At 53.8% G+C, this 24,883-nt stretch overlaps 2 protein-coding genes across 2 annotated transcripts; both read left to right on the forward strand.

Moving 5' to 3' along the window:
• Nucleotides 1-2,067: 2,067 nt before the first annotated feature.
• On the forward strand, nt 2,068-7,673 carry CCN5 (cellular communication network factor 5). Its single transcript, XM_064465715.1, has 5 exons — nt 2,068-2,554; nt 4,946-5,162; nt 5,796-6,047; nt 6,243-6,436; nt 6,966-7,673. The coding sequence occupies exons 1-5, from the start codon at nt 2,495-2,497 to the stop codon at nt 6,987-6,989; spliced, it is 747 nt and encodes a 248-aa protein (XP_064321785.1). The 5' UTR covers nt 2,068-2,494; the 3' UTR covers nt 6,990-7,673.
• Nucleotides 7,674-11,223: 3,550 nt separating this feature from the next.
• Nucleotides 11,224-20,071, forward strand: LOC104042934 (P2Y purinoceptor 1). Its single transcript, XM_064465716.1, has one exon. It carries the CDS (start codon nt 11,502-11,504, stop codon nt 12,561-12,563), a length of 1,062 nt encoding a protein of 353 aa, XP_064321786.1. The 5' UTR covers nt 11,224-11,501; the 3' UTR covers nt 12,564-20,071.
• The last annotated feature ends 4,812 nt before the right edge of the window (nt 20,072-24,883 follow it).

A 24,883-nucleotide genomic window follows, 5' to 3' on the forward strand; every position in this document is an offset into this window, starting at 1 on the left:
CAAGCTGGGGGAAAAGGTAAAGAAAGGGTCCCCACCCCAAAGAGCCGAAGCTGTGTCCCAGAGAGGGCAGGCAGCAGGCTCCCCAGGCAGCGCTGAGCCCCAGCCCACCCTGGGGGGGTGCCCCAGTGCCCCCCAAGGCCTCACACATGGGGGAGTTGGCTTCTCCCAAAGCTGCTCACTGACAGTAACGAGAGGTTTTTATTTCACTTACCAGCACTGTCACCTAATTTCCAAATGGGAAATGAAGCCAAGCCTATTAATCAGGAGCCCCTAATAAACACAAGCCTGGAATAATTAACTCAACTCCCCGTCCCCCTGCGGCAAGGCTGGATCAGCGCTTTGGCTGCTCTCAAGCTGTTACTGACAGAGGCACCGCAGCTGCCTCTGGGACGTCTGGCTGAGCCGCGGCATCTGAAACACGGCGGCCGATGGGTGGGAGGGCATCAACTCCAGGGAGCGGAGGAGAAAACTGCAGCACAAGATGTGCCTCCAGGCATCAAATCTTCTGGCTTGTGAGCACCCATCAGTAGGGCCCAAACACCCCTGCTAGCAAAGATGGAGCAATGCGTGGTCCTCATGCCTTCCCTGCGACCGGCAGTGTTGCCTCCAGGCAGGGCTTGGGTGATGCAGAGACCTGAGGCTCCTCCACGAGCAGTGGAGACTCCAGCGCTGGGATAAGTGACAGCAGCCTTTGGAAGGTGGCCTGGTATTTCCACAAGCTGCCATGACCTCATTAACAGACTGATTACAGCTAACGAAGCAAAACCATAGTGGAGAATCAAGGTAACGGGAGAGCTCTGACTTCTCTGAGCTCTGAGTGCTCCTCCCTGCCGGGCTCTGCCTTCCCTGCTCTGTGCCCTGGCTTCCAGGCTATGGCAAGCAGCGGAACTGAGGTCGGGATTGCTGCTTGTGTGACTGAGGACCTGTTTTGCAAAAGCAAAAGGAAGGGAAAAAAGGCTGGAGGGAGGGATGGGGCATCACTCCTGGTTGCATAATTTCAGTCCTCTGCTTATACAGCACCCAGCTCCTCCTGTGTGTTTGCCAACATATATCATGATATATAGCAGCAGTTCTCATCACGCCTGCGAAACATGTAGAGTCTGTGTGCAGCTGCCAGGATCTGTCCCTTGGGCCAGGGCAGAAGCAGTGCTCCCAGCCCCCAGACCACGTCCTGCAGTCAAGGAGGTGCAGGAGAGGGGCCAGGGAGAGCTGCAGTGCACCCTGCATCATCATGTGAGCTCAGACCTTTCCATCAATCTCTGGAATCACAAATTCCCCTTCTTACATCTTGTGAAAAGATCTGGGGGATGGGAAGGTGGAGAAGGGGGTCCATTTCCTGGAGGTCCTGAGGTGTTTATTTTTTTCTTTCCTAAGAGCCACCTTAGAGTCCCCAGACACAGTGGCCACGAGGAAAGCTTGCACGGGGCAGACTGAAAAGTGGTAAAGCATTGGGAGGCAAATGCTGAGCACCTGCTCGTCTTTCTTGAAACTGGTTTTTAAATTCTTATGGTTGCTTAAGCCAGCCATAATTTTTCAGGAGCTGAATTGGGGTTTACAAGGTTTGAAATCAGTGATGTTTCTGCAAGGGCCAGGCTGCAGCCCTCTCTGCATCACATACCAACCCCGGGGTAATGCAATGTGATGTGCATCCAATCCCCCCTGCCCCAGCAGCCTCCCTGTGCAGCTGCAGCCCCACACAGAATGGGGGATGCTGTGGCAGCACCACCACCACAGCAAATCCCTTTCCTGCTCTTGCTGTGCCAGAGAAACTGAGAAGGGAATCACACCTCTACCCCCTGGAGAGCTTGCCTGAAACTGCTGCAGCCTGAGTTGCTGGCAATCAAAAGCAAGTTATACACTGTCCCCAGCGATGGAGGGACAGGATCCTGTCCTTGGTTTCAGGGCTCTGTACAGTGTGGGCAACTCATCCCCTCCCACAGCCTGCCGTGCACCACACTCAGCATAAAATATAGCAGTGGATGTCCGGTTCCTGCCTGGTCGTGGCAATGTCCCAGGATGGCAGCAGGGACAGCCCCACCAGACCCTTCAAAACCCAGGAGAAAGATGCTGGCTCTGTCTGGGCAGACCTTGATCAGTAGGAAGAGGCATGGACCTTCCCTCCCTCCCAGTCATGGCTCGCTGCAAGGAGCCAGTTTGCCCCACCAGCCTGGCTCCCCAGCCCCTCTCCAGTGCTTCCCAGGAAGAGTGTCCCTTCCTTTCGCTTGCTGTCTCAGCGGACAGCACGTTCTCACCTTTAGGGGAGTGGAAATGGCAGCTGGAATGTGGGCTGGAAAAAAAAAAAGAAAAAAAAAAAAGAAAATGCTGAGGCTTGTCCAAACCTACTCATGTTTATATTGGAGCCTGTGAGTGACATCAGAGCCGGGAGAGTATAAACACCAGCGGGACCTATTCGGGGCTTTAAAACCTGCGAACACACCACTGCCTCCAAACTGCCTGGGGGGTGATGTGCTGAAGTGGTGGAGGGGAGAGCAGCATGAGGCTCCAGCTGGAGAAGCAGCTCCTCTTCCTCTCCCTCCTCTGCATCCTCTCCAAGGTAAGGGAGATGGGGCCCTGGGGCGGCTTTAGCCTTGGTCGGGGAAGCACCCAGCTCTTGCAAAGTGAGGTGCAGGGAGGACTGGGGTGCTACAGCAAGCCTGGTGTTTAACACCGGCCGGCAGGCAGGCTGTACTAATGCAGTCCCACAGGGGCAGAGCTATGCTTGGGAGAGACATTTGCACTTAAGCAGCAGGGTCTTAACGTCCATGGGCCAAATGCATCTGTTGTGCAAGTCCATGGAGCAGGCAGGAATGACAGCAATGCGCTCTGTTTGCTTGCCCCATCCCTGTAACTCTCCCGCACCCAGGGCTGTGGTATGCGTCCCTGCGAGCGAGCGAGCAGCAGCTCGGCGGTAGCAACTCCTGCAGACTCTTTGGTTCCTGCCCAGGCTCCCAAGGCAGGGGGCCAAGAAGCAAGCACCAGCCTCGGCATTACTCAGCTCTCCCCCTCTCCCTGGGATGCTCATGCAAAGCCAATGCCTCTGACAGGATTTGGATTGTTGTAGTGATTTTTTTTTTTTGGACTCTGTGTGAAAATATGCTTGTGCAGAGAACAGGAAAGTTGAAAAGTTTGGGGTATGTCAGTTCCAAGTTCTTCTAATTGCTGCTTGAATCCCAAGGCAGACCTTCTGCAAGCAGGGACATCATGGCAGCGTTGTGCCTATTTGACTCCTTTCCCAGACAGTTAAGATGTCTGATAGGAGTCACATTGTCACCTAAAGACAAGTTAATTACAAGGAGCAAGGGGAAATGGATTAATGGCGTTGGCTTGGCTAATCTTTCTACAACATTGATTTGAAATAGCAACTCCTGAAAGATGAAAATGCCCTTGGCTGCCTGGGTAAGCTGTGACAGAGAAATCACTCCTGCCCCAGGAGCTCATGAGTGCCTGGAGAATCACTAAGGGCCCTCGTGCCTCCAACCCAAATATGGCCACCACAGCCAGTCCTTTGGTCCCTGCCATGAGCGTGTCTCTGATTTCTGTCACAGAAATAATGCTGCTCATTGGTAAAACTGGAACAAGACCCAGATTTCCCAGGCCATTTTGAATTTATTTTATCTCCTGGCACTGATACTTCTACGGGCTCATAAAAAAAACACCTGAACTGCTGCAAATGGGGAACAGATAGCACACCAGTACCCACTTTCTCTGTCTAACCGGTCACGTCAGACCTGATGCTACTGGGAGAAACTAAAAGAGAAAGAAAAATGGTATCTAAAATCTACAAGTCCAGCTGAACCCATCAATCTTTTGGCAGTGTCAGCAGAGACACCAGTCTCTGGACCAGCACAGGACTGAATTTTTTGGTTGCATATTTGCTGAACTGCTGCCTGCACTAAGCAGAGCGGCAGGGCTGCCGGAGAGTGGCTCAGAGCTGCCGCGTGGGGCTCACAAATGTGCACACACTGTTAAGGCAGTGCTGGCAAAGAATTCACTTCCAAACTACAGAGCCAACTCACTTAGCTCCTGGCCCTATATGCAACAGCCCTGTCAGATGCGACATGACGGGAGCACGAGCGCTGCCTGCAAAAGCTGTTTGTGCCAGGGTAATTGTGCAAGCAGAATGAGCCGTGGATATAAACACCTACCTGCTCAGGTGAACTCCTGCAGGCACAGCCCTGGCAAATGACTGCAGTGCACAGTCCTGCTGAAGTAATTGCTCAGTCTAGCTGGAAGGGGAAATGCAGCCCCCAGTCCTCAAAAACGTGCCTATTTCAGGGCTCCTCATCCAGCGGGCCAGGCCAGGCAGAGGATGCTGCAAGCCAGGGACGGGCAGAGAAGGCAGCCAGACCAGGAAGGAAAGCAATGAGGTTCCTTTGGCTTCAGTTCCCCCACTGCCAATGCAATGCCCTGTTTCTTGGCGTGAATGAGAGCTGTTAAGACTGTCCGAAGTGAGGTGCTGCGCCTTCACGGTGTGCATTCAGCCCCTGTGAAGCCGCATCTCCAGCCGGGCACATCCCACTGCCCCAGCAGCGGGCATGGGGGCAGGCTGCTTTCCCCTCCTTCCCACCAGGCTGCTTGGGGCAGCATGCAGCTGCCTCTGGGGCTGCCAGCCCTGTGAAATGACCACCACTACCTGGGATGTTTGTGTTTGCAGCCCCATCCTCCTCCTTTGTATACAGAGCAGTGGTGTGTTTAAGTTCTCATCCTGCAGAAGGCTGAGCATCCCTGATGCTCCCTGGTTTCCATGGGTGCCCACCACAATGTGCCTGTAGAGGACAATAGCTTTCCAGGCTGCTTTGCCATATTCCCATGGATTTTCAGAGCCACCCTCCACCAAGAATCTGCCCCCATGACTGAGAGAGGATTACCTGGCTGTCCCAGTGAAATAGCAGCCATTAGCCAAAAAACAACTTGTACTGAATCAGCAATGGCTTTGCCTCCACAGGTGTGTGCCCAGCTGTGCCGGAGACCATGCTACTGCCCCTGGGTGCCACCCCGCTGCCCCCGCGGGTCCCCCCTGGTCCTGGATGGCTGCGGGTGCTGTAAGATCTGCGCCCGGCGCCTGGGAGAGCCCTGTGACTTCCTCCATGTCTGTGACCGGAGCCAGGGCCTCGTCTGTGACTACAGTGCAGCACCCGCGGGGACAGGAGCCACCTGCAACTGTGAGCAGAGGGGTGCCCGCTCCCCCAGGCGTACCCCTGTGTCCCCAGCCCAGCACACACCCCAGCTCCGGCCAGGGGCCCAGACAGCTCCAGGCATCCCACAACACTTTCAGGGAAGCAGTTAAAGCTCCAAAAGCAGCTTAACCGAGGCTGATGCACACAGCTTGGCTGCAGGGCTGTGCTGCAGCTCCAGCCAGCTCTCATGCTGTTTGCCAACTGGGGTTTCAAAGTGGTTTGAGTGGGGATGGACACAGGGGTCCTAAGGATGCTGCAGTCACCCTGCTAGGGCTGGAGCCTGAGGGTCCTACAGAGAAATTTCAGAGAAACCTTTTCTAGCCTCAGAATCCTGAAAGGCAGGGTCAGAGCCAAAGAGCAGTAGGTTTCTCACCAATTGGTGAGCTGCTGCTTTGGAAATACAGAGAGATGAGGGGAGGACATAGGGAAGAGGAGGAGGTTGGGTGATGCACATGCTGCTGCAAACTCAGGTCTACCCCACACACCCCTCAGTCACTTCTGTGGCCCCCCATTTCAGTTCCTTTGTGCCAGCCCCACCGTTCCCCCTGGCAGTCCCCTCTGCCATCCACACCTCTCTGTCACATTGTCCCTAACGGGTTCCCTGGCTGTTGTTTGCAGTTGAAGACAGTGAGGAGGGCTGTGAGGTGAACGGCCGAGTCTATCGAGATGGGGAGGTTTTCCAGCCTAGCTGCAAACTCCAGTGCCGCTGCCTAGATGGAGGCTTCACCTGCATCCCACTGTGCCAGGAGGACGTCCGGCTGCCCACCCCAGACTGCCCCTATCCACGGCGCGTGGAGGTCCCAGGGAAGTGCTGCCCAGAGTGGATCTGCGAGGCCCAGGACCGGAACCTCCTCCAGGATGCTGGGACAGGTAGGATGCAAGACATCCCAATAAGAAGACGCCCACGCAGGTCTCTAGGGATGGTCCCTTCATCTCAGACAATGACTATCAAACAGGAGACACCTCATTTCCCCACCATGCAGCGCTATGCCTGCAGCACCCAGCGGGCATGCTGCATGGCACCTGGCTCCAACCACTCTTTTCCCCTCATCTCTTTTCATCTAGCCCCTGGGGCAGCATCACCGCTGCTGCCATACCCCTGCCAGGATTGGGGCACGGAGTGGAGCGCCTGCTCGGCCACCTGCGGCGTGGGCTTTTCTACCCGCGTCTCCAACCAGAACCGCTACTGCAGGCTGGAGACTCAGAGGCGGCTCTGCATGGCCAGACCCTGCCCGGCTCTGCCAGCAGCATTCCCGGCGGTAAGTGAGGGCCTCAGTGAAGCTGGTGTCTCTGGGCAATAGGTTTGACCAAGACAGGGAAACGCCAGCCAACACGAGCCATGGGACACCCGATTACCTGTGGGGACCCCATCACCCCCCTCAGCCATGAGCTGAGGATGTCTTAGGGACAGATGAACCATCTCCTGGAACTATGCTTGGAGAACAGCTATCTGATGGCAGGTGCGGACCTGAATTTTGAGGTCTCTGGATGTCTGAATCCAAAAGCACTGTGGATCCCACACAACCCTGAGCCACACGGGTGGGCTCGACATGCCCCTATGGCTGGAGATGCATCCGCAGCTCCTGCCTGGCTCCCTGGGTATGCCTGAGTGGCAGGGCTTTGCCACCCCTTTAATTAGCCTGGCCCTGGGAAGTGCCAGCTGCATGTGAGCAAGGCAGTTTTGCACTGTGTCTGCACTGGGGCCCAGTGCACCTGCACTGCCACGTGCCCCTGCTCCCTAGGTGTGAGGGACATGCCACCACCCTGCTCTCCGCTCTGCCTTTCCAGAGGGGAAGAGGAGGTCGTTTGTAGCCATGCCCACCCTGGTCACATCCCGGAGCCAAAGCCTCGTCCCGGCAAAATGTCTGGCACAAGCCCACGGCACTGTGGTTTTGATGGAGACGGAGGACACGTCCCTTGGGAAACTGAGGAAGAACTGATGGACTTTGGCTGCAAAGGAAGGTGGAAATAGAGAATAAGATCCCCATGTCATGCAGCTCCTCTCCCTTCTGTGCACCCCACTGTCCCAGGAAGGGTTACTGGGCAGCATCCCTGAGTTTCTTAGGCTGAATGTAATGGGAAATGGGGAAACCCTGCCACAAGCATGAATCCACCCAAGAAACTGGGAATTGGTCCTTTCCCGGATTGGTGGGGCTTTTGGAGAGGTGATGCTGCACCTCCACCACACCACGCGTGCAGCTTTGCTCTGCAGTGGCTGCAAGAGAGACCATCTCCAGCATTGGGACGCCCAAATCCCCAGTGGGACCCCTCACACCCTGTCCCCCCGGAGAAGGAACAGGTACATTGGGCCGTGCACCACAAGTCACTGCTGCGCCGAGATGCTCAGCTCAACTGTGCACGAGGTCAGCCATCCCACGATATCCACCCCATGATCCAGCAGCCGCTTTCCTGGGCATGGGCAGAGCCGTCCTCCTGATGGCAGCTCTAATTCACCCTCCCCACATCCCTCCAGAATAAACATGAACCTTCCTGCTCTGCCTGGCCTCCTCCTCTCCAAAGCGCTGGCGGTTTGGCAGGGCTTCAGTGAGCGAGGAGCTCAGATGCAGGAGACACTGCTCTGCAGCACCAGACATACCGCCTGCCATCCAAGCACATACCCCATGAGCTGAAGCCAAAAGAAAAGCAGGAAAAAGAGAAAACAAATTGCAAAGATAAGTCGGGGCCGTCTCCTGACGGGCTAGAGCTGTTCCAGCTATGCAAGAGTCAGCACAGGAGAGCTGCCCGGCAGTTCTGCCTTTACATTCTCACAGCAATAATCCTTCTGGGTGATTGAAAAATGAAACCCAAATGCCCTCTAACGGCCTCGCACAAGCATGCAGAGGGGATGTACATCCCGCGGTGGGGTGAGAAGGGCAACCGGAAAGGAATAGCGGTTTAGGTGATGTGTTCAGGTGAGATATGGACAGTGTAGGTGTGTCTTCATGGAACTGAAAATAAAGATGTGCTCATCTAGGTAAGGAGCTTGTCTGGGCCTCTCTGTGTGGGGTGGGCCTGGCTCCGGTGAGCCCTCGGGAGCCCTGCTGCTCATGGCCAGCTTGGCTGCTGCAGGAAAGGCCTGACCCAAGACAGGGCAGCTTGGAGGCACCTCAATTCAGGCTGCTTAGAATAAGAAAATAAAAAAGAAAAAAAAAAAGTTAATCAAAGCACTGAGAACATTATTACAGTGTATTATAACCTGAATTAAATTCTGCCCCTTTGCTTTTACCCAGCCATGAGCTCCACCTGCCCTGCCGATGGGACTGACCCTGGCTATAGCAGTGCCAGGGTCTCCATTCGCTGCCGGGATGTGCGGGAGAGCACAGCATGGCACTGGCTGTGTTACTGCTGGGCCTGCAGCCCCAGGCACAGAGCAGGCCATGCCTCTTCTCAGCCCCCCAAAAACGAAAGCCCAGCTTCTTCCCCTGTAACTCATCCCTCCTCCTGCCAGCTCCACCCCTCCTCCACTCCCTGGAGCCAGGATGTCCCCAGCATCGTGCCACCATCGTCACCAGCTGACTGTCCTCCCAACCCAGGCCAGCGCAATACCGGGGCAGATTTAGGGGTGCAGGGGCCAAAGGCTGAATGGCAGAGGGAGGTCCCCTCTCCTTCCCAGAGGAAAGCCTCCCCACGAGCAGCAGGAAAGGCAGCAGGGCCAAGGCAGCCATTCACCTGCTCTCCTGGCCCCTGCAAGTGGTGAAAATTTAAGTCAAGGATGCTTTTTAGTCACCTCTTCGGGGAAAAATAGAAAAAAAATAAATCTCACTGTTCATGCAGTAAAACATTGCTTACAAAGAGAATTATTTACTGTGATCATCTGGTGCTCTGCCTGAATACAAATCATTAATTCAGTTTGATACAGAGGACGCAGTGAACCTCTGGCAGGCAGCAAATCACAGAATGAAAGTGGCCCAGTCTGCAGCTTTTGCTGTTTTTTTTACCTCTGTGATGGCCATGCCAAAAAAGCGGTGACACAAGGTTCATGTAGAATTTAAAACCACAATGTTCCCCAACTGACATGGATATGGCATGTTGTGTGTACTGAAAATCCTGGTTTTTACGCCAGTTCTTGTTTTAGTACGTTGGGACATGGCCACCAGGACCAGGCGCTCTGCCAGCAGGGAGTGCTGCCAGGGTTCTCACCCCCCTGCAAATCCTGCCCAGCCACCTCTGGGTGATGGTAAAAATCAAAAGGTCACTTTTTAAGCAGCAATATGCAATTCTCCTCTCCAACAGAAATGACTCAACGCACCTCTGCTATAATTTTCTTTTTTTTTTTCTGCAAAATGTCATTTCTCCCTGATACACTAAGCAGAAAACATCTAAATAATGAGTTAATGAATCCAAATAAATCAGAATTATTTTCCCCTAAGAATACAGGGAAATCAGCTCTTGCAATTTGACTGCCAGTCTCACAATATTTGCTGTTCCTTCTAAAGCCCTGCTACCCTGGAAACACGTGGTTATTTGAGGATCATGTTTATTGCAGCCTCTGACACAGTGGGTCCTGGGCTTTGCCTGCTCTTGTGGGGCAGTAAATCTCTGCCATCCACAGATGATTATGGTCACCTGTAAAGATAAAAAAAAAAAACAACCAACAAACCAAGACAACTAACCCCTGTTCTCAAGGCATACTGCCACACTGACACAAATAAAAGGCGTGCGATTTGACAACCACGTTCCTGAACCAGCAGTGAGCAACCGATCACAGCTCATTTCAGCGCAAGCACACACAGCCGCTGAAGGAGAAACTGTGCACGGCTGCATGAGTAAACAACATGCATCAGAATTTTTTTTCCAAGCCATTCTCATGACTGATGATTTTTGTCACATACCTCCCTCAGCCAAGAGTGCAGTGCTCAGTTAAAAAAAAAAAAATAGATCAAGGCCCTTCTTGCTGTTGGTGAAGAGCCTTGAATTGGTTGCATGAAAGCCCATCACTCAGGTTAAGTGTTTGCTACCCGCAGGAGCCACCCCAGGCCTGTGCTCTCACACTGCCCTGGATGTGCTGGCAGCAGCATCGCTGCCATGTGCTGGAGCTGGGAACGGGGGGAGCATCCTAATACAGGGTACTCAGGCAGGGCTGGGCAGTAGCACCTCTATTGCGAGCAAAATCATGGGTCAAGTAAAGACCTTAAACACACTTGAGGCACCATGAGAGAGGAGCTGTGCAGCTGCATGTGTGCCTCCAACAGGTCCAGGGACATTAAGGGCACAGGGCCACAGCCGGGCACAGTGCTCCACACGCCCTGCCCTGCTCCTCCCTGCCCTGCTCAGACTTTCACCTGAGATTGTTTTGCCAAGGTTGTTTCCTTATGGCTTGCCAGGGTAAAACTTCACCCTTCTGATTGCCTGCTTTCTCCTGTGCCTGGTGACAAAGTTATTTCTGTCCTGTGTACGCAGCAGCAGCTGCACAGCAATGCAAATGGGGGCTGGCCCTCCTTGGGGGACCTCTTTGGGGTCACTGGTTTTAGCTCTTGCCCCAACCTCACAGAACCTGGATGTCTTCTGCATGACAACCCCTGCGACAGGGAAGGCAGGAGAGGAAGGTCACAGCCTGTCTTGCACTTTTCCTCCCTGCGTGGGTCATAACCGCTCAAAGGAGGAGGGGAATGAGGATTTTTGTGTTTGGGGAGGGATACGGAAGTAGGCAGCGGGAGCAGGTTGCTGCTGTGTGCTGTAGGGAAGGGCAGCTGTTCGGCAGGGAGCGGGGCTTGCTGCTGCCTATGCTGGGAGCAGGCAGCCTGGCACGCTTGTGCCTGCTGGCGCTGCCTGCTGCACCGGCTGGTGCAAGCTTCCAGCCCCTGGTCTGGAGCAGTAATGGGGGGCTTCTCCTCACCCCGAGCGGGACAGAAAAGAAACAGGCTGAAAGCTTTGGCCCCCATCATCAGACATCTCCTACCCGCTCTGCGGCAGAGCCCCTGTCCCGCCTCCCTGCTCCCTTCCTCCTGCTCCCTCCAGGCACGCATGGTATCCAAAATAGCCAGGGGCCCACGTGTCCTTGGCGTAAGGCTCAAAACATCTCGAGTGGGCTGGCGGCAGGCACCGAGGGAGCGGCTGAAGCCGCCAGACACTGAGGCTCTCCGCTGGGACAGCCTTTGTCACACCCAGACTCCGCAAGAGCGGGAAGGTGAGCGCAGCCGCAGCCGCGCCGGGGAATACCACGCTGCGGGGCTGGCTCTGGGCACGGTGCTGCCGGTGCCGCCCCCACCCTGCCACGGCCAACGGGCACCGCTTCGCCGGGCACCGGCACCTCCGAGCGCTGCTGCGACCAGCACCGCCCCGGGAGCAGCCACCCCACCGTGGGCAGGGCTGCCACAGTGCCCGATGGCCACCGAGGCTCTCACCCCGCGGCCCGGCAACGGCAGCGGAGCCCTGTGCCCTGTGGACGCCACCTTCGCCCAGCACTTCTTGCCTGCCGTCTACCTGGTGGTGATCCCCCTGGGGCTGGTGGGGAACGGGCTGGGGCTGTGGCACCTCTGCACCAGGTCCCGGTGGGGTGCCCACAATCCCCTCGGTCTGCTGGTGGGCAACCTGGGCCTGGCCGACCTGCTGTACGTCAGCACACTGCCCTTCCTCGTCAGCTACTACCTGCAGGGCAGAGTGTGGCTCTTCGGGCAGGGCTGGTGCCGCATCACCCGGGGCCTCTTCCACCTCAACCTCTACGCCAGCATCGGCTTCCTCACCTGCATCAGCATCCACCGCTACCTGGGCATCGTGCACCCGCTGATGGCACGGGGCAGGTGCCAGGGAGCAACCTTTTCTGCACGGCTCAGCGCAATGGTCTGGATGTGGGTCATTGCGCAGGTAGCGCCTGATTTCGCCTTCAGCAAGATGGACAACACGGGGACGCAGTGCCATGACACGACAAGGCACGAGAGCCTGGGCATTTACTTGCCATACACTGCAGCTGTCACTGTGACTGGGTTCATCATCCCATTCCTCATCATCATTGGATGCTACTGCCATGTGGTGGTGGTGCTCTGCAGGAACGATACTGTGGATGTCAAACTCAGGAGAAGAAGCATCAGACTGGTGATTCTTGTGATGGTCCTTTTCTCCATCTGCTTCCTCCCCTACCACGTCTTAAGAAACCTCAACTTGTTGTCTCGAGGCTGGCAGCTCCAAGGGTCCTGCACACAGGCTTTAAAGAGCATCTACATTTCCTACCAGGTGACCCGGGGCCTGGCCAGCTTCAACAGCGCCCTCAACCCCCTGCTCTACGTGATGACCAGTGAAGACTGCATGTCACGTATGAGGACCATCTGCCAAGGAGTCAGCCAGTCCCTGGGGTCCTCTTTCAGGACGAATACCTCTTGCCAGGTGGATGAGGAGAAGAAGAAAAGCATCATTCTTTGTGAGGAGGAGGAGGCTTCTGATGAGCTCTGAGGCACCCTCCAAAGGATGGACCACCTAAGGTTGCACTTGGCCCTTCTGGGAGCAGCATCCCCCCAACCTTGGTGCCTGTTTTGCAGAGAGATGGTGACTGCAGCATCACTGGTTCCAGTCTCACACAAGGGACAAACAGGATTGCCGGTGTCGGAGAGCAAACTGCGACCAGGTTTTAGAGCAAAGCTACTCAACCCAATCGTTTTCCCTACAGTACGCCTGGAGATGGAATGATATAAATGTTGCATTTACTCCAGTCCTTAAGTATTTTTCCATCCAGTGTCCAGTGCAGTGCTCAGAGCTGGTTAACAAACCCCTGGATCCCTGGCTGCTCATCGAGCTCCTCAGTGAACAGGAGATGGGAATGAACAATGCCTTAACCCCCAGCTGCATCCCCTCTCCCCCACTGGACCTGTTGTTTGAAACAGGATTCCCCGATTCACCCAAGGAGAGGGTACCGGTAATTAACTCCCTGTGTCACAGGACAGCTGAGTGGGTGAATTTTTGCAGGGTGGAACTGCTTTGGAAATGGAAATAGTAATAAAAATATCAGGGTTTAAATATATGACTAAGCTGTGCCAGTTCCTGGGTTAGTTGTTCCTGGGTGACTGAGCTGCTTCAGGATCTGTGTTATCCTCTACTGCCCGCCTCCTTCACAGAAGAAAAAAAGAATTTTAGCATTACTCACTCTCTTCTGGAGGAACATATAGCAGACAACAACAAATTGGCATTTTAAAGTTTCTGGAGGCTGTTGGGTGGATTTGGGTTTGGTTTTTTGTTGGTTTTTTTTTTTTGCGAAGTGAATGACTGCAGTAGCCTGAACTGCTGCTTTCAGCAGGCAAATCCCAGGAGAGTGTTGAAATCTTCAGGTGGGTGACTACATCTTACTCTTGCGTCCAGCCTTGCAAGGGGATTAGACAGGTCTATTAAAAATTAGACATAAAAAAAGAAAAAGAGGTAACTCTGGCCTGAAGGCTTGTGAAGGCAAGATTTGGTGGCGAGGGCAGTCCGTGTGTCATCGCTGGAGGGGGCTGTGGGGATATCTGCTTCGGAGGGAGCAGAGGCTCCCAAGGGGCATTTTGGTTTTTGGTCTTGGTTTTCCCCACCACGGGCTGCTTGAACATTTTGGTCCTTGTGAAAGGAGCAATGTGATTTGCAACAGCAGATATTGCAGCTCGGCTGAAAGGAAGTGGATTGCGAGTTAAAATCAGTCTGTTCTGAGAAAGTGCTGACCCAGAGACGCTGCGCTCTTTGGACCAAAGCCTGATATTTACCACAGTCAGCTCTTCCTTGCACAGACCCACCTTTGCTTCTGCATGGAGGGAGCCACGACTGGCTTTCAGATGGAGTTAATACATCTAAAGTGCAAATAAACACCTAATGCTTTCAGTCGTGAGTCATCTGGCTTCTTTTGAAGCTTTATAGGACCACGGGAGCCAGCTGGCCTGCGGGCTGGAACAGGGGCCCGCCTGCTGCAGGGAGCAGTGACGAGTTTCCTAGGGCTCTGCAGATGGGGAGCTGCGGGAGCACTGCCTGCCTGCCTGCCTGCCTGCGTGGCGACACTGCAGGCAGCCAGCGGAGAGCGGTGCTGGGCCAGGCATGCACTAAGGTAGGTCCCTGGCATCTGCTCAGCACCTGGCAGGGGTCCAGCAAAGCCCTGAAACTTTCAGCTCCCCTCTCATCCAGAGGAAACCCAAAGACAAAGCTTAAATTTCCAAACTAGATGTTCTTCTGTCTCTGCAGTAGGGAAGATCTCTGGGACATTAGGGTTGGATCCAGCCTCTGCTCCTTGCACACACTCCCCAGATCTGGGCTTCTCCTGAGCTCTGAACTCCTCTCCTCCTGTCCTGAAAAAATACCCACGCCTCTGAAAGCTACCCAGCTCTTCCATCTTCCCGCATGGATCCCATCCAAGATGCCACAGCTCCTGACAGAGCCAGCTTCAGCTCCCCACAGCCCATAGGAGCTGCACACCCTGTCACTGCACCCACTTTGTGCTTGACTGATTGAAATAAAGCACCACTGCATCCCCAGGGAGGAAGAGCTGTGTAGAAAGCACCAGCAAACTCTGCTCTCACCCCCTGCATCGCTGTGCCCAGTTCTGTCTTCTCCAGTGCCCCCTCATGTCATTGTTAATGATGATTTAAAGATCTGTATCCTGAGAAACATCTCCAAGCCCCAGGGACAGTTGCAACCATAAATCTACTCATTTTCCTGTGCCCTGCATCTGTCAAATCAGCAAAAGCCATTAAGGATCTGTGTGTTCCGCTGACGCCCCTGAGATACAAGGGGGTTTTTTGGTATCTCATGCTTTGCAGCCCCCTTGATTCTCAGACAATGCCACTTCCCATGGTGAACTGAAGAAACTACCTCCTTCCCTTTATTAGCCTATGTGTAATTAAGGGCCAAGCGCTGGCACATGAGCCTGCGCAGCTGCCTTTCCCGGTTGGTGGTGGAGCAGCAAAGCAGCCGCTGTTCCTCCAGCCCCCAGAGTCAAGGGAGGCTCCTTCACTCACAAAGAGCAGCCACTGCTCTCTGCGGGACACTCAGGTGCATGGCCACTGCTGGGGACCTGCTCAAAACGCGCGGGCACTGCTGACTCCTCAAAACCTCCCCAGTGATCTTTATCCCCTGGGAGCAGAGGGGTGGGATTGTCCCTGGAGCAACAGCATGGGCAGCTCTTGCTCTGTGCTAGTGCCCTTTCATGGCACGGGGAGGCGAGGACATAGCGTGTGTTTCAGCAGTGGATGAGGGGACAGGGGAGGTGGGGAGCTGCCATATTACCCCTTCCCTTCTCCCAGCAGCTCTGCCAGCCATTGGTGGGGCCATGCACAAACATTTGCTGCAGGCAGGAGGGGGATCAGTGCCTGCCGGGGTTGCTGTGCCACGATTGCATCCTGAACCAGGTTTGGCCTCGGTTCCTGGCTGGCACAAGCACATGGAGAAGACCTGAGCCGAAGACCTGTGGCAGTGCCTGGGCTGGCACCCACCTGCTTAGGGGCTGGCTTTGAGCAAGGTCCTTTCCCCTCTGCTGCAGAGACCTTCCAGCGCTGTCAGGTTTCTTTACATGAGCTGCACATCCTCATGGGGTGAGATGGCTCTGCAGGAAGAAATAATTAATTTCACCTCTTTCGGGCTCCTGGCTTAAGATGTTCTAAATGCTCCTTTTTCCCTCCCTTGGCTATCTGTTGCTGGATTTGAAGATGCCTAAAATCAGGCAAGAGGAATCCCACCTGTACCGTCTGTTTTTCCCACAGACTCCCTGGCACGGTGAAGCAGAGCAATGAACTTGTCTGCAAATCTGGCCTGAATGCAGATTTTTAACTCCCTTACCCAGATTAGACCCAACCAACAAACCAAACATGGTGGGAACCCTTCTGCTGATATTAATGGGATTGGGATCAAGCCTGGAAATTTGGCAGCATTTCTTGCTTCATTAAATAAACCCTTCTTGGTTGAGGATTTGTTGCAAATACAGTCAAGATTTGTTACGTTAAAGAAAACTTTTGAGCTGACAGGCCCGGGAAGCTGTTCAGGCGTAATTAGCAGGCACATGTACAGATGCACAGATGCACAACCACTTCCCCTAAAATGCAAAACTGTTTTTCTTGGCATGCAAAACACTTGACAAGAAGAAAATATCGCTACCAGCAGCAGCTAAATGCATAAGACTCAACTCTCTTTAATTCTTTCACTTTGCACAGATTTCTAAAAAGGAGATTAAACATGATGCGTTGCCAGAGGTACCCAGCAAAGTGAGGGGGCGAGCGGCTCCCACGTGCAAGCGGTGGGCAGTGGGAGTGAGCGGCGGGTGCCGCCGGCACCACAGAGACTTCTTGAGTTCAGCAAAATGATTGCCTGGCCTTGCTTAGCAGCTGCTGGCTGCAGAGGTACAAGAAGTTAGCCCACTGGAGTAGGAGGATTTGTCCACACCGGTGAATATAGAGTTCATGGTGCGTGATACATGGCCTCTGGCTGACACCTGGCTCTGACTGAGCTGCCCACCTCACTTCAGGAGGCTTGGTATGGCCACTGAAGCCCTGTTTGCTAAACAAGCATGGATTGGTTGCCCTGTGCTGAAAACATGGACTTATGCATTTGTGTCAGAGTTTTCCACAGCCCAGGGGATTGGGAGCTACTGCTCAGACAAGGGCTGGGGGTGCCGGGGGCATCTCTGCGGGACTGAGGTGGTGCACGGGGTCCCTGCTGTGCAAACAGGGCATCTCCACAATGTGAGAGCCCCCAGGCCCAAGCAGAGATGTGAAAACCACTTGTGAGGCCAGAGGAGATGCAGCATGAGCAGGAGGGTCCCGCAGGTCTTGGGTCCCCGTTATGGCAGGCACCAGGCAGTGGGACTTTGTGGCGCATCTCTCACGGCACGGTGGGAAGCTGCAGTGCGCACACGAGAAGGGATGAGTCACGCAGGTCACTAATGAAAGGTCACAGCATCCTCAGATTCAGTGAGAGGCATTTATTTCTTCAGCAAAACAATTTTATTGCTAAAGTACCTTTGGCTACAGGGACAACAGACCTGACAGCTTGTCTTATTTACCAAGGATATTGATCAGACTGGGGAAGGAATAGTAGACGCAATTACTCCAGGTGACCTGTGAAAAAATGGTAAATATATCTGGGACTGGGCGCCATTGGTGAAGATTTTTATAAAAGAGAAAAATCTGAGTCTTTGTCTATGCTATGCAGAGTGTTTTGGCATCTGGGAGACCAACAGCTTGTGAAGAAGAGCAAATCACATAAATAGAATAATGTTTAGCGTGACTGTGTGAGGCCATCAGTCTAATATTATTCCTGCAGTGCATGCAGTTATAAATAGGTGATGCCATGTAGCGCGGGACCTGGGGATAGCGAGAGCTACAGAACGGCCTTGCAGCTCAGTGGCAGCGGCACTGCGCAGCTTGCAGCTGTAACACGCATTTGTATGTGTGTTACAGAGCGACTGCGGCTGCACCCTGCAGGCAGGGATTCATCCTGGAGGACTTGGTAAGCCCAGGCTTAATAGAGATGTGCCATTTTTCAGACCATCCGTCTAAATATCCCCCAGCGGCAAGCCCTCTGTGTCCCTTGCCATCAGTGCTGCTCATTGCTCAAGGCAGGGATCAACACAGACAGCAGGGCAGCAAGAAACCCGCCGGGAGCTGCTCTCTGCACCACAACCTGTGCTGCCTCCTCAGCAGCCTGGGAGGAGACTATAGTTTGAATTTCACCCAGCACCTCCCCTCTGCCCCAACCAGGAGATGCTCAGGTTGGATCCAACTCCCTGAAGAGCCTTCGTGCCAGGGTGCAGCCCAGCCAGTGTGAAATTCTTCTGTTTGTTTGGGCTCATGGGCAAGAATTTTACCCTAAGGAGCATCAGAAAGCTCCCAGGCTTCTCAGTAGCACCACAGCTTCTCCTTGGAGAAGCTGCTTCCATGCTGCACAGAGGACGTCCAAGGATGGGAGACAAATTAACTCTGTCCTGGTTGCCTTTGCTCTGATGTGGAGGTGCTGCTCAGCAGAGGTGGCGGAGAACTGCATACCACAGCTCCCAGTCAGCTCCTACCAGCCCAGACCACACTGCAGCACCTCTTTGTCTCCAGTCGAGGCCATGTAGGGTGAGAAGGTCCCATGGTAATGCGAAGCTGCTGGCACAGGGGAGAGCTCAGACGTAAGTTTGCTGGTGGTGATGCCAAGAGCCAGGCACTCTCACTGAATGAAGTGTTATTTGGTTGTGGAGGCAAAAATCCCCCTATAAAAGAGTGTGCAATGCTGAGACGGCAACACAGTGCTGTGCTGAGAGACCAGAGGAGCCCAGGATGCAGAAAGCCCTTGGGATGCAGCTCATCTGGGTGCCTGGGTCTTTCCAAGACCCCAGTGGGTCTGCAACACCCAACAGGAGATGCATCAGCCTTCCAAAAGCACCTTCCTGTGTGCAAAGCAGGAACAACAGTCCCATCACCATAGCCACCATCCCACTGCACTGAGCTGGGAGGTGGGGGAGAATGCTGGCAGGTTTGCCGAGGGCCAGCTGCAGAACAGAGACACCAATGGCACAAGGTGCACCATGAAGTAGAGGGGCCCCATGAGCTGAAATATTAGGGAGAAGTCCGGGGTTTAACCCACCTGTCCAAAGGGATGAGCATGAGCCATCTCTCCATGGCTGGATTTTGTGGCCACAGCTGGTGGTGGAGGAACCACCCTGGGTGGGTCAGTGCCATTTCCCCCTCCTTGCCAGGTCTCCATTTAGTAATTCCTCATCCCCAGACTTACTGCCAGTAGCTCTGGTCAGACCCACGAGGACCAAACCCAGCAGCATGGGAAGCAAGAAGAGGGTTTGTTGTCCTTTCGAGTGCCACATGGGTGAGGAGCAGGGGCTGGTTCATGGATGAACCCGAGTAGCAGACTCAGCCTGGGAGTACAGGACAGCATCCTTTCCCAAAGGCACAGCACAGGCATGGGTGATGGACTTGTAGCCACATCAGCACCTGCAAATCTCAGGCTGGAAGACAGCTCGCAGCTCCCAGTCCTCCTACATAAAAGGGACAATTAAAGTGTGGTTCCCAAGCCAGAACCCAAAACTGGCCATGCCCTGAGTCTGTCACCTGGCAGTGTGTGGAGTTGCCCTGGGGGGATACCCAGATGAGCATCATCTCCTGGCACTGCTCAGCGCCTCAGCTCCCACCCCAAGAGACACTCCAACAAGGGACCTAAAAGTTAGTTAAATATTTCAGAACCCAGAGAAGCGTCTGGTTAATTTTCCCATTTGGCTCAGGTGGTTTGCCTGCCTCCAAAAAAAGGCCTAGTGTTAATTTGATTCCCTATAACTAATTCATGGCAGATCTGGCGTCCTGATGCCCGGAACAGCTGTGATTCCTGTGCTGCTGTTTGCTGTGCCCCAGGGACGCCGCACAGCCCCTGAGTGTGGCTGGAAAGAAAGGACCAGGGCTGGAGCAGGGCACAAACAGCTGGGCCAGGCACACACAGGAACATCTTTGCATTTGCAGTTCAGAGAGGATGTGTCTCATCTCCCCAGTTAATCCTTCCAGATTAAAGTCTGGAGGGAAGCAGCTGGAAAATCTCTGCATACAAACAAGACTTAGTAAAATCTCCAATTTTGAGGTAGACGAAGAAATGTGGCCCCAACACAGCGCTTTCACTGTAAGAGAAAACAAATATTTTCATTTTGTTGTATTCATTCCACACTGGGAACCTGCTGTGCTCTCCAGCATGGTGCAGCTGGGAGCCTTTCCACAGGGCAAGTCACAGCTCCCTTGGCTGGGAAACCACTTGTGACCCCAAAGCTGGAGCCACTTCTGGCTGGTGGAGGCTGGTGGCTGGAGCCAGCCTGTGGAGCATCGCTAGCAGGGAAATAAAAATGCATCTTGGTGGAATCAAACGCTGCACTGAAGTAAGTCAGTGCCTGGCTGGGAAGCTCAGTCAGCATCCCAGCGCTGGTTCCCTGAGCTTCAGACACAGAACAGGAAAGGCCATCTTGAGTTTTACTAATAAATACATTTTCCCCAATAGAAGTGCTGGGGCCAGTTTGTTTCCTACAGGGTTATTTTTAGCATAAAAGAAGCCCTTTGCTGTAAACTGTCTGCCTGGGAAGTGAAGCCCCCAGGCAGCAGAGCTGCTGCAGCTCCCACACCCCGAGGTCACTGCTCCGGCTGCCGGCGTGGTCAAATCTCACCCAGAGCATGGCTCAGCTCTCCAGTGGGATGGGAGCCACCACCGTTCCTCCCTCAAGCACACCCAGGCAGGCACACACAGCTTGCGGTGCCTTGCATTGGGACCCGCTGCCCCCTGCGTCCCACCGTGAGAAGGAGGGTGACATGGGACCCGGTTAATGAACTGACCATACGAGCAGACACCTTTAGCACTGAAGCCACCCGCAGGGCTCCCAACAGGGGCCGCGGCACTTACCGGGTACCACGTGGCTTATGATGTGCCACACAGCATGCCAGCACCCATCACTCTCGTAGAGGTGTCCCACAGAAACCCCACAGCAGTTCAGGACCTTCCCCATCCCCACAGTGCAGTGTCACCGTGGCAGGGGTTGCCTTGTAGGACGGGGCCAAAGCTGTCACCAGGGTGCCCTCCAAAAGAGCCTTGCATATTTGCAATTCATTCCCAGACTCTTTGGCTCCCCAGCCTTGACCTTCCCAGCAACCCCGCAGACCATGATGCAGGAAAGTAATTTATAGCATCGTGACGCTGCCACGGCAGGAGCAGAGGCACGCTCAGGATCAGGCCCTGCTCTCCATTTGGCCACGAGTCTGACGTGGACGTGTTTCTATGGTGAGTCTGCGGTCGTGGCCGTGGCAGCTCATCTCCAAATTAACCTACCCAGGGAGTGGGACCCTTCTCCACACACCTTCCCAGAGCCTCTCTCCTTCTTCATTGGGTCCAGTGGTTCCTCGCAGGGGCCAGCCCACCCCAGCACCTGCAGCAGCACCCCAGAGCCTCCCACCCCTGAGCCCTGATCCAAACTGGTTGCCAGCTCTGATTTCACAGGCTCTCAGCAAATATTTCCACAAATTATTAAGCAGTGACATTATTATTTTACCTTATTATTTTATTATTAAAGCCAAGATCCTCAAACCAAATAAATGAACCAACTAAAGTGACTGAGATCAAGAACTTGCTGAAGCAGAGCAGCACCTTTCCCGTTTGGTTGCAGTCCAGGCACTTTATGGCAGGTACTTTGTGCCTGGCTGATGTTCAACTGACAGCTTTCCAAGCATATAAAAAACTTATTAGGCTGAAAATAGAGCTTGTGTCCATAAACTGTCAAGAGCACTGTCAGCATTTCCAGCCCAGGTCTGCTTCATGTACAACCACTGGCAGATCAGGCTGCCGGGGGGAGCAGGGGTGGCGAGGATGGGGCTGTGTGGCTCCTTGCAGGACCTGTTTTGGGTAGGAAGGGTAATTGGGGAAGGCTCACTAACAGGCTGTGGGGTATCAGGAGGAGACATGGCTGAGGTTTAACATGGCTGGTACCAGGCAAGGTGGTTGAAGACAGTCATACGTGGATCTGTCCTGGGGTTTGAAACGTGCAAGCCACATCCATGGTGACCGCGCAGAAGCAATCTGCATTTGCAACCAGTTTATACTCAACACTTCATTAATTCCCTCGCTCAGTTCCAGACTACAACACAGAGCAAAGCGCCTGCAGCCATCCGAGCTACAAAGCTTCAGGGAGGGAGGCAGCAGGGAAATCCCAGAGCTGAGAGAAAGCCATGAGGTTCCCGAGCCTCCAGTAACCCAGAGCACGGCCTTTGGGACAGAGACAAGTTAGCTCAGGCTAGCAGGAAGATTTATGGAGTCACAGGGCAGAAGCAAACGCTGCTACATTCAGCCTGGATCCGGTCAAGGACTCTGTGTCAGCAGAAGAGGGCATTGCCGGGCTCCTCACGCGGAGAGGAGGGATCGCTCCCTGTGTGTGGCTCACGGTGCCGCCTGGCCTGCGGCAGCCACGCAGTGCTTGGAGTCCCACTCTCCTCTGGGCAGCTGCAGCTGGTTGTTATTCGTGTCTTGGTATCTAATCCTTTTTAGAAATGAGCTATGCATTGCTTTTAAAAATATCCTGTGGTATTGCGAGGCAATAATCTCGGCATTAAATGGCAATAAAGACAGAATAGCTGATGCTTTTACTAAGGCAAAAGAAAACATCTATTTGGACTTTTAAAATAACTGAAAGAAGCAGAGCACGCCAGGATGGTCCCCAAGCCCCTGGAGAGCTGGAGTACCTCGTAGCCAAAACCCAGGGCAGGGGCTGATGCCTGCCAGACCCCATCCTCAGCCCTGGCTGCCACCCGTGGGTAGATGGGCAGTGCAGCCGGAGGGGCGCCGGCAGCCCATGGCACACGTCCTGCTAGCCTTGACCCCTTTGCTCGGGGACCAGGAGCAGACCTCCTGCGCAGACCGAGGCAGCGTCGATGCCTGAAGCAGCTTGAGCAAGCTGGTGGGCTGCTCCCACCTCTCCTCACGTACGTCAGGCTATGGGACTGACTCAAACAGACCCACACTGCTGTTCTCTATTTAGCATCTTTCATCTGAGACGATTAAGTAGCTTTGCTTATTTCAATCCATTAAAACTAGAAAAGCTTTTTAATAAAATCCCTGCCAGCATGGAATTAGTAGATGTGGGCCAATTAAACACATTAATTAGGCACTAGTTTAAACACAGATGAGGTTTGACTTTGTTTACTGACCTCAGAAGGAAGCAGCTTCTCAAAGTTCACCTCCAAAGGACTGAAAAACAAGGTACATTCGTTCCCGGTCACAGGCACCTTACAACAGAAACACATCACCTCAACTTCTGTTTTATTTTCAGATCTCTTGCTTTCTCTCTGTCTCCCCATGCAGTAAAAAATGAGACATTTAATCTCATAATGCAACTTCTCACTGGAAATCAATGATAAAGTACATTATCTTGCCTGGCCTGATCCTGCGGCTCCCGCCTGACCTTTCTCAAGTGCAGTGAAGTTTGGGGAAAGGCAAAGGTTGAACTGAGGGAGCTTCCCAGTGCACCACAGGAGGAACTGCCCCGCACGACAGTGATCTGACACAGTTTGGTCTCAATCATGTCCCCGGGCTCGCTGCGTGCAAGAAAATAGAAATGCATGAGGAGTAAGATGGCAGAGCAGGCTGATTTCAGCACCATCTTCATTACGAAGCCTACGACCCCATTCAGAGCACAGGGCTGTGCGCGTTACTGCTGCACCGTCCTGGCTTCATCAGCACTTGTATTTGTTACTGGGGGGTTCCTGTTATGAGATGGATCCTGCTACCCTCGTTCCTGCTGAGCAGCATTTATTCCACAGGGACAAAATTTCCAGGATTTCCTGTGACTTGCATGAGGTCAAAGCAAACCCCAAAAGGAGACATCAGTGATGCCCCAAGCCCCTGTGGGAGAGCGATCAGCAGCCGTTTCATCGTGCCTGTTGCTGAATGAGACCCTCTTCCAAATCCGCTCCACCGATGGCACCCCCTTTTTCAGAAAAAGGATTTGCCCAACTCTCTGTAACTCCCAGCGTAGCAGGGAAAGGCCGTGCCGAGGGAAGACCCATGGCACAAGCCACTGCCAGGTGAGGATTTCTTCTGGGGTCAGGAGAAGACCCAAAGAAGACAGGGTTAGCGGAAACCATGCTGAGGAAGCACTGAGAGCTGATTATACTGTGGGGGCAGAGATGGCCCCCTCTGCCCCAAACAGCCCCATCCTTGGGGAGGGTGAGATCCCATCCACAGGCCTCTTCCCTATGTAGGTAGTGCTCTGATGAGGCCATGCTCTACCACCTCTGCCCAAGCACTGCTGGCTGTCATTGCAGACAGATGTTTGGAAATAAAATGTGGAGGATTTAGGTAGCCCATGACCATTTATGATTGATGCTGCTGCTAAGGAAACTGTGCAAGTAGCTTGTGCCAATCTCCTCCTGTGGCTGGAGAGCCCCTCTGAGGGTTTTGGATGCTTGAACCTGCACTGGCATGTTGGCCCAACAGCTGCACAGAGCAGCTGGCTTTGGACAACATGCTACAACATCGGCTTCATGCTCCAAATATTACCTGGGGACACCAGAATTTGACCTGCAAGGCACTGTAGGCTCCAGAACCCCTCCTAAAAGACATGTGACAGGCAGCCAGTGATGCAATCACCGTGAGATCTGCTTCCTCTGTAACAGAACCAACAGGAGCGCAACTGGCAGCACTGTGTCCTGTCTTCGAGGTGGGGTGTCATTGTTGACCAGTAGAAATGAATCACCAGCAGCTGGACGGCAGCAGGTGAAGTGCATCTTCTCTAGCAGGCAGCCCCCACATTGCTCTGGGTCTGGAGGTTTGATGGCATGCCAGGCCCCATTAGCAGGGCTGCAAACAGCACCAAGGAGGGCATAAACCAGCTCATTCCTCCAGCGAAGGCTATGCAGTGTGATTTAGGAGGCTGCAAGTGCTACGATGTCAAACAGGAATCCACTGACAGCTTGTGCTGCTGCTGATGGATGCTGGAGCCTGTATTTTATCTTCAATAACAACTTTCACTAATGGTGCTGGCACGAAGGCTCAGCAAGGAGGAGGGAAGTGGCAAGTGTCCAGGGTGAAAAAAAGTTCACAATTACAGTGGGAAAGGGCACCGTGTCCCTCGTGCTGGCCATGGAAATGCAGAAGGCAGGGCTGAAAAGGGCTTCAGGAGGACATCAAGTCATCTCCTACTCCAGGAGGGCACAGCTCTACCCAGAGCACTTCTGGCAGACATCTGCTTATCTTATTTTTAAACTCCTCCAGTGATGGGGCTGCCACAATCTCCCCAAGCAATCTGTTCCAGTGTTTCA

Source organism: Phalacrocorax carbo, chromosome 14 (assembly GCF_963921805.1).
Source record: "Phalacrocorax carbo chromosome 14, bPhaCar2.1, whole genome shotgun sequence".
In the NCBI taxonomy this organism is placed as follows: domain Eukaryota; kingdom Metazoa; phylum Chordata; class Aves; order Suliformes; family Phalacrocoracidae; genus Phalacrocorax; species Phalacrocorax carbo.